Source organism: Babylonia areolata, chromosome 5 (genome assembly GCF_041734735.1).
Source record: "Babylonia areolata isolate BAREFJ2019XMU chromosome 5, ASM4173473v1, whole genome shotgun sequence".
In the NCBI taxonomy this organism is placed as follows: domain Eukaryota; kingdom Metazoa; phylum Mollusca; class Gastropoda; order Neogastropoda; family Buccinidae; genus Babylonia; species Babylonia areolata.
This window is the reverse complement of record NC_134880.1, coordinates 25,736,185-25,746,184: the sequence shown is the minus strand read 5'-3', so window position 1 is coordinate 25,746,184 and position 10,000 is coordinate 25,736,185. Positions and strand designations below refer to the sequence as shown.

The 10,000-nt window shown below is 39.5% G+C and overlaps 1 protein-coding gene across 1 annotated transcript in view; it reads left to right on the top strand.

Annotated features, from left to right (window-relative positions):
* The first annotated feature begins 2,963 nt into the window (after positions 1–2,963).
* LOC143282004 (uncharacterized) overlaps positions 2,964–10,000 on the top strand; it is a 16,641-nt gene continuing 9,604 nt past the window's right edge. Inside the window, exons 1-2 of the mRNA XM_076587393.1 lie at positions 2,964–3,262; positions 7,873–7,980. Of these exons, the coding sequence (XP_076443508.1) occupies positions 3,154–3,262; positions 7,873–7,980 (217 nt within the window). The 5' untranslated portion in view covers positions 2,964–3,153. The remainder of the gene's footprint in view (positions 3,263–7,872; positions 7,981–10,000) is intronic.

Genomic DNA, 10,000 nt, shown 5'->3' with positions numbered 1-10,000 from the left:
TCGGGATTTTATGACAATAAATGAAGTCAAGTCAAGTCAAGTCAAGTCAAGTCAAGTCAAGTCACACACACACACACACACAAAACCCAGAGAGAGAGAGAGGTGGGGGGGGGGATGCGCGCTTTTGCATAATGAGAATTGTGCAAATGTGTCAGTGTCCTAGGGTTAGCAACTGTAGCACAAACTTTCTGGTAGGAGTTACTTCGCTTAGACGATCACGGTGGAAGTTTAAAAAAAACAAAAAAAAAAAAAACGAACGTGCACATCATGGCCTGATCAGCGTGTTGAGTATATGCAAAGAGCCGGCATCTGTTCCCCTTTTTTTAAACAGCAAATGTGGTGGAACGTATACTGATCACTCTACACGCTTCACTTGACATCTCTCTGAAAACGAAACTGAAACATTAGTGCGCAAGGTTGTACTAAGGAGACGGAGAAAAACCGGAGAGCACACACACAGACGTGTGTGCGTCAACTACCAAGGGGAATGCGGCCTTGTGCACAGTAAGTGTTGCACCACTGAGCTGAATGCATTGCACTCAGGGTCCGAAAATACGTTTATATTTGTTCTCAGTCGATGATAGTTCACATACACCGTTGCCCGGGCACTGACGCATGGACACACACACACACACACACACACACACACACCGGCACACCACCACCACCACGAACAAAACCACTTGAACTGAACGAACACCACTGACTCAGCACTGTGACACTACAACACCTCAACATCCAAGAAACCGGACTGAGAGTCTGAGTCGCATGTGTCTGATAACTTGATATGTGTGTGTGTGTGTTTGTGTGTGTGTATGTGTGTGTGTGTGTGCGCGCGCGCGCGCGTGTGTGTGTGTATGTGTGTGTGCGTGTCAGTGAGTGTATGTGTGCGTGCCGTGTGTGTGTGTGTGTGTGTGTTGGGGCGACGGCGCAGCCATGAAGAATCAAGTGTGTAAGAGAAGGCACAGACTGCTCAACACCTGTGTATTTTTATGTCGTCAAGTTTACAAACATTTGACATGCTCAAGTTTGGCAGGTGCCGGTGGGGAAAATATACTATTAATTAGCTGAACAGCTGTGCTGTCAACTTCAGTCTTGCGCGCGTCAGTTGTGGTGGGTGTGTTTGTGTTTGAAACGTGTTTCAAATCGCGCGCTGGCACAGACTCGCACTCAAACACACTGCACGCACCTGAACGAATGAACACGCACATGCCATTCCCAACGGTACACGCTCGGTACAACTGAACGCATGCTCACTGAGAAACAGTACGTGAGTGCCCAGCACAAAAGTACATGCAATGGTGCGTGTACACAGAAAACTGACGCGCGCTGGCTCGCCATCGTGCTTGTTCGCTTTGTCAAAGACACCCCACCCCCGCCCAAACTCTCTCTCTCTCTCTCTCTCTCTCTCTCTCGCTTTGTCTGTGTGTGAGTAGTATATCATGCCTGACTTCTTTTTTTTTTTTTTTTTTCTATCTCCCCTTGTAACATTTGTTTCCCCGAGTGTGCGAATGTGTATGTGATTCTGTTTGTGGTCGATGGACTATCCACCCCCCACCCCCACCCCCCTTACCTTCCTTCTTTTAAAGTTTTTTGTCTATTTTTATTATTGTTTGTTGTTGGTTGTTGGGCTTTTTTTGGTTTTTTTAATAGTACTTAATTTTTTTTCTCTCTTTTTCTTGTACTTGATAATTGCGAATTTGTGCGTGTTTTTTAGTTTTTTGTTTTGTGTGTGTGTGTGTGTGTGTGTGTGTGTGTGTGTGTGTGTGTGTTTTCTTCTTTTTTCTCTTTTTGTCCAGGGCTGGGTGGAAAAAAAGCATGTGTACTTGCTTATCTCATTACCCTGGTGAAATAAAATTTCGTTTCGTTTCGTTTCTCTATTTTACCAGTTATGTAACCGTGGTTATGATGTGGATGTAATGATTTTCCCCTTCGTTTTATTTTACTGATTCCCCTTCAGGCGCTGTATGATGGAAATAAAATCTTTGTCTTTCTTACTCTCTGTTACTAAAACTTCAGGAAATACATTTTATTCAAATCAATTCAATTCAACTGATTCTCTCTACTGATTGAAATTGACTGTACTATTGTACAGCCGTAAGTACGAGCAAAAGTACGTAAATGAACATATACATTGCTGATGCAAATGCGTTCTTCGTCAGTCGAGACAGAATTCATCGAAGCATTCACTTGGCTTCATTCCAAACTGTGCAGTCATTTTGCTTTTCCCGATATTAGCAATTCTGCTAAAAATAGCAAGCAGTCGCGCCATGTTTGCACACGGCCTCTTCGGTTGGAAATGGCCTTGCCTTGACCTTCAAGAGTGGCAGTCAAGCCAGACCAAGATGGTTTCTTTGCTTATTGTTTTGATTTTTGTTGTTGTTGTTGTTGTTGTTTTGTTGTTGTTCTTCTTTTTCCTTTTCTTTGTGTGTGTGTGTGGACATGCAGTCGTGTATGGCTGCGTTTGGGTTTTGTTTTTGTTTTTTTGTTTTTTTGGTTTTTTTGTTCTTTTATTCGTCTTTTTTAAATATTTTATTTTATTTCATTTTCTGTCAGGGCCTGACTAAGTGCATTTGGTTACGCTGCTGGTCAAGCATCTGCTTAGCAGATGTGGTGTAGAGTATATGGATTTGTCCGAACGCAATGACGCCTCCTTGAGAAACAAAACTGAACTAAACTGAGCTCCCTCAGTCTCTCTGTCTCTCTCTCTCTCTCAGAAAAGAAAACATCTAGGCACAAAAGAAAAGGAAATGACGGCCATTGTGCATCACGCACGCAAGCTCCAACACACTGCACTTCATTGGCCTGCTCGCACACAAACGCAGGCCAACCTGAATCGTTCTTTGCGCGTCATAGAATGCAGACCCTGTCGGTCGATTAGCGAGTCTAGTGACAGCTGCATTTTTGAGAAAAGCCGCCTGTGGTTGCTCGGCTTTGTGACTCACAGTTTGTTTTGAAACTGAGTGTGATTGCGTTTCGGAATTATTGCAGTGACAGCGTGAATCTGTTTGAGGATGATATTCAGCGTTGATTCGACGATTTAGCTGGAGACAACAATGTGTGTGTAGCCAGCTGTGTTAAAACGGGCCTGTTAAAATAGTCGGTTATTTCGTCAGTTGAAAGACGGAGACGAACCGTAACTAACCAGGCAGAATGCCAAACTATGTTGGCAGCATCTTACTGGCGAATGAGACCGTGTACCCTGAAGGTTGTATTGAAGGGGAAGTAAGGTACACTCCCAGCAAACGTTGCACTCTGAAAAGTAAGTAGACTTTGAAGAGGTGATCATCATCATTTTATGTGAATTATAATCATCGTGTATAAGTAGTTGACTGTTGACCCACTTTTTGTTTTATCAGCAGGTCCAGAATGTTTTAACCCTAGGCCTTTTCGTTTGTCAGTTGCTTGTAAATCGGCTGAGTTTTAAAGGAAAAAACTTGATTCAAAACTTCCATCATTAACCATAACATTGAATGAAACTTCGAGTGTGTTTTTTTTTTTCGTGCATATATTTTTGATTATTCAGATTAACAATATGCAAATGCCTGTCGGTGCATGTTTTCGGCTGCCAGTGTTTCACTGAGTTTGATAATCCAAAGACGGATTCTTTCGTGATAACCTCAGTGGTGCACTTTTCTTGTTTCCAGTCCCTGCCACTGTTGTTGTCGTTCCGCTGGTTTCATGTCAGTATGTGTTAGCTATCTTTCACTGTGTTTTATCGGGGAAAAAACATATTTCTTTTAAATTACATGAAAAGAGTTTGAATCAATCACCTGCTCTCTCATCTTCTGTTAGGGCACACGTGCGTATACACACGCACATACACGCGCACTCGCGCATACACACACACACACACACACACGCACGCACACACACACACACACACACACACACACACACACACACACACACACACACACACTGCAAATAGTATATAAACTTGAAAAAAAAGAAAAAAAAAGAATTATTCATGGCATAACAGTTGTACTCTATCTACCAAAAAGAATAATGACAGTTTGAATTTTGAAAAAAAAAAAAAAAAAAAAAAAAAAAAAAGAGGAATAATGATAATGATAACAGAACGATTTAATCTGGTTCGTGTAAGATATCCTAACCCGTATTTAATTGAGCATTTTCTTTCACTCACCCGGAATCATTAAAGCCGCACCAAGATCATTTCAGTTCAGTTACTCAAGGAGGCGTCACTGCGTTCGGACAAATACGTATACGCTACGCCACATCTGCTAAGCAGGTGCCTGACCCGGCAGCCGCACGAAGAGCATCAAATCTTAAGCAGTAATTCATGGAACTGACTGAGACTCTTTTTAACCCGTTATATATCTAAATTGATGCTTGAAAACAGCAACGAGCAAGAGAGGCAAGGCCTTCAAGATCACTTGTGCTGCACAGTTAATATAGTTTGAAAAGAAAAGAAAAGGCGTTCTGTATTTAATCATAGTGGTAAATCTTCGGGAAAAACATTTATGTTAGCAGGTTCGAACCAAGCGCATTCGGTTCGAGAATAAGTAGACTTTCAGCACTATTGCGGTCCACCAATGACGTTCATCTAAACGTATATTGTTGTTGTTTATTTTTTTTAGTCTCTTGTGACTCTGTGTGTGTGTGTGTGTGTGTGTGTGTGTGTGTGTGATAAATCGATAAGGGTATTCGAGGTGATAGTACCTTTTAAATCATATAATTTTGGTATATCTCGATTATTCATGGAATCTTTAAAGTCCGCGGTAAAGGTGACGTTAGTTGCCATCGTCTCAGGCACACTGCAACATGTACCTAGCTGTTTTATCTAGATCTGCATGTTTCACAGGCTAGTTTCTTTTTCATATTCATTCTAATTAATTCATACCCATTATAAAATATTCATATTTTAATAAACACGTGGGTGGAGTCGTTAGTGTCACTGTATGTGTTCTGTCCAGAACTGGTATTTCTTTTCTTTTAATTGCAAACAAGAAAATCGAAGTCATGCCGTCTTCAAACCAAACCAGAAATTGTGATTTTTTTTTTTTTTATTCGGATTCTCAACGAACTAAACCTTTGATGATCCGGAACTACAGCTTAATCCGGAAGACTTACAAACTGCTATTGGTATGACTGTGAAGATTTTATTTCCCACTATGTTTAATTCATATTTGGTATTGGCAGGTAAAGTATTTCCAGAGAAAACGACAATGTTTAAGTTGACCACACACACACACACACACACACACACACACACACACACACACACACGCACACACACACACACACACACACACACACACACACACACACACACATTACACAGAGAGAGGGGGCGGGGGGGACACCGGGTATTACATGTACTTACATTGTTTACACCAGTGAGTCCTAGAATATAGACGCTTTTTGTACTCCCAGTTCTGGGTCGTTATGGAACAAAATTGTAGGCTACCCATGATAATTTGTATATTATATTTCAATGCATATATACAAATTTATGCATCGCAGTATGTGAATATACACAAGTGTATACAGTTAGCACAAAAGGGTTTAGACATAAAGCTTACACCTTTAAAATAGTTATCATCTTTTCCGAAAGACTGTTTACGTTCAACTTATAGGCCCATTGTAAGCCAACAATTTCTCGCAAGCCCACGATTTCTCTCAAAGTGAGAGAAATCGTGGGATTGCGAGAAAGTGTGGTCGTTCCCCTCCCACGTTTTCTCTCAGTTGCGGAACTGAATCTTTCCCGAGGGATGTTGGGAATAACATCAAAATGATTCAATTCTCTACATAAATGTGATAGAAAAAATGTTTCACAATGCTTTACTATCACGTGGGGAGAGTGAAAAATGGACCAAATAGTTTTGATGTTTGTTGTGATGCAAGCTTTTTCTGTCACATTTATTTAGAATGTTCTTCATTTCATGCTCTCTTATTCGTTCGTCTGTCTGTGTCAGCATATTTTCGCATGCAAGAATGCACTGAAAATCAGATTCGTAGTTTCATAGAAGACACACAGAACATGAAAATATTATTCGAAAAACAGTGTGAAATAAAAGAACAAATCAACCTCCAAAGGAAACACACACACACACACACACACACACACACACACACACACACACACACTTACTCACTCACTCACTCACATACACATACATTCACACTGTCTTTTTTAAACCAGAACTGTGCCATCACCGTCACCGTCTACTGTTGATGTCTTCGGTAATGCCACTGTCATTATCATGAACATCGTTGTCGTCGCCCCCTATTTCTCGTTTCTGTTCGTCTCTCTCATTTTTCTCTTAGATTTGCATTGGGAAAAGACAAGAACCCAACTCCGATGACAAAGGAAATATTTTTGATTAAAATAAGGGGGACTTCCCACGCTTTCTCACACATTTTCAGAAATCATGGGAGCGCCCCCCACGATTTCTCGCAATTGAGAGAAAACGTGGGAGGGGAACAAACACACTTTCTCACTTTGAAAGAAATCGTGGGACTGTGAAAAAATCGTGGACTTATACCCCTGCTATTTAGTACCGACGAAAAACAAAGCATGGAAGAAATACTAAAACCATTAGTACTAAATGTTTAATTAATGAAATAAAACCTAATATCGACGGATTCTGAAGGGAGTTAAAATGCAAATATAACATGGAAAATATGAAGAAATGATTGTGTATGTATGCCAACAAAATGAAACAAAATCAATTCTTTCACATGATGGATACAGTTGTGTGTGTGTTGTTGTTGTTGTTGTTGTTGTTTTCAGTTTTTTGTTGTTTTTTATTTCATTGTGTTCATTAGTTTGCTTTTTTGTTTGCTTGCTATTTTATTCATTAATCTAATTCTGACATGATACGTCTCTGGTATTTAGTGACTGTTGTTGGTTGCATAACAGTGCTTTTTTTCGTTTATTTTTATTATTCAATGATTTGTTTTATCGAATCCATGGACCTGGATACAAACCAACAAGTGATTGAAACAGATATCAGAATGGTACTATTCACTTATTATTATTAATAATAATAATATAAATAATAATGATTGTAATGTTTCAAGTTTTAATTATCCTTTCACTCCTATTGGAGTATGGAGGATTACTGCAAAATAATCTGTTCATGCCCAGAACAGACATTTCCAAATACACAACTGTCAACAATGTCACATAAAAGTTGAGAAAACACAAATGTCTTTTAACTCCAAAAGTATAACTAGGCAACATTTGCAAATCTAATCATCTTACAGCTAAAATGACTTTTTTTGCCTCCTTTGAGCGTGTCTCTTATGTTGATATTGTCAAGAAAAAGCACAAATAAAAGAAATATATGTTGTACATATGTTGCACAATGTACTTCTGATGTATACTGAGGTCAGTTAATAATAATTCAACAGTATTTGGCAGGTTCCTCTTGCTATCTTTCGATCGTTAGTTGTGTTTTGATATATCTTGTATTACGAAAATTTTTAATATATATATATATATATATAACAACTTGACAGATCCTTGCAAAAAGGAAAAAGTCGATGTGTACTTGATGTGGATTGGCTTAATTTGTTGTTAAGTTTTCATTATGTCTATGGAAATGTGGTCATACATGATCATAGATGCTGAGATAAACAGATTTCATTTGATTGTAAATATTCTGATAATAAAATCGTATTTCAAATGCTCAAAAAGAGTGTCTCTAAAACAAATCAAAAAGGTTTACAATGCAGGCGTGCAGATGGACATTTCGAAGCATGTGATAAAAAAAAGAGTCCAATAATGAATGTCAAAGAGACACGAGAAACGCGCAAACGTGCGTAGGCGCGCGTGTGTGTGTGAGAGAGAGAGAGCGTGTGTGTTCCTCCCAAGTATCATAACCTGGGTATTTGGTGTTACAGATGTGGAACTCTTCCTGGTCTGCCGTGCCTTCTATTACCACAAGGAGAACAGGAAAAAGAAATATTTGCTCGATCAGTCGCCAATCCGTATTCCTTTGCTGCATTCAGGTAAGCAGCCGAATGGGCCTTGCTCTGTTTTTGTTAAAGAGTCCATGCAGTGTCCCTGCATTGTGGAATGGGAGTTCTCCTTTAGTAATGTTAATAATAATAATAATGATGATGATGATGATGATAGCAATAATAATGGTAACTGATAATAATGGTAATAACTTTGTGCATTTCTTTAGTGTTTTCAAAGCTTTATTTCGGGAGGTAGTGGTCTATGTTTTATTCTGTTGTCATGATTTATTTTTTTTTATCTCTGTTCGCTTTTTCTTTTCTTTTTTTAATTTTTATCAAGAAGTCAATTACTTTTTTTAATTTCCAGTGGCTGAACTCAGACATGCCCAATAAGATTGTGTCTTAACTTAATGTATGGCTCAGCCGCTGTCATGACTATAGGATCGTGTTTTTATTTCACGCACTGAACTTACGCCGTCATCATCATTCCACCATTTTGCATGTTGGGTTTGCCTCAACGAAAACAGATGCTATTATATCGCCTATAGTGATAATAATAATAATGATACTACTACTACTACTACTACTAATAATAATAATAATAATAATAATAATAATGACAACACTGATAATAATAATAATAATAATAATAATAATATTGTTACTGTTATAACAAAGAAAAAAAAAGGCCATGCCCACTCGAAAATCGTTCTAGCGCATATGGTGTATTACAATGACATTTTCGTCACGTAGTAAATACACACACAGAGTAACACACACATAAACAAACACACGCGCGCGAACGTGTGTGTGTGTGTGTGTGTGTGTGTGTGTGTGTGTGTGTGCTCCTCTTATATTCCCACACAGACACAGATATTAATTTAATACCAATATAGTAAAAACAGGGTAGGTGTCATGATTCGAGTGAGGAGAAGCATATCACTATGTAAAAAAAAAAATAATGATAGATAATTTTTTTTAAATAAGAAGAAGAAGAAGAAACTCTTGGAAAAAGGCGTGTTTGTAATGGCTACGGCGTTCTAGAATACAGTGAATATTTTCCAGATGACACGTCACAGGGTAGAGAGTTTCAGAGAGGCGAGGCGATGCACAATACGAAAAAGTGCGGGCACCGTCTTCTGGTTTGTTCACGCACAAAACTGCACATGGCCGGTGCCGTTTTAGCAGACAAGAAAAGAACATTCGAAAAGGTTGTGGCACGAAACAGAAAAATCTACTGTATCATTGCATTTATGGGCAGCCAGTGATGGGGGGGAGGGGGCTTAGACTGATCGCGTTTCCGTGTTTTTAAGACCCAACCAGGCAGCTGCATTTTGGACTTTCTGAAGCTGGCTGATGAATTACGAGGGACAACCACATTATAAAGACATTACAATAGACAGTGCTGAGACACGCAACACAAGCGTTTTTTGGTGGCTTCAACAGTTAACTGAATAACAAGTAAATTGAACGGATGCGGTGCAGTGCGATTTGTGAGCAGAGCGGCAAACATTTTTCTTTTTTTTTTAGTTGAAGCTGATAGTGTAGGCTGGCCCAGGGTCTGTTTGTGATTGATAGACAGTTGAGCTGGTCTCAGGGATCAGTCGCAAGTATCTCTGACACGATTTCACAGCGATTATATGTCAGTCCATTTTCGTTTTCCGTGTGTGCCACTTAACGCTGACGCCATCACCAGCGAAATGTCAGACCTGGTGTGTTGGCATTCTGCTGTGTTGCACAGCTGCAGTGTTTAATTTTCTCACGAGTTGTGCAGGCTTTGTATTCACGCTGTAATGCTTACATGATTGTTTCTTCTTTTCTTGTACTCTTACAAGTTTTCTTTTGCTCTGTTCTGATCTGGGTGATGTCGTAGGGTAGAATAGGGGGTCATGTTGGACCGGGGAAATCGGGAGGTTTGGTTGTACTGATACAGGTGGTTTTCGGCGTTGTCTTTTGACAGTTTCTTCCTTTTATTCACACATTGTTTGCTGTTGTTGTTGTTGTTTTTCTTTACCACCGCCACACACGCACGCACGCACGCACGCACGCACGCAAGACACACACACAC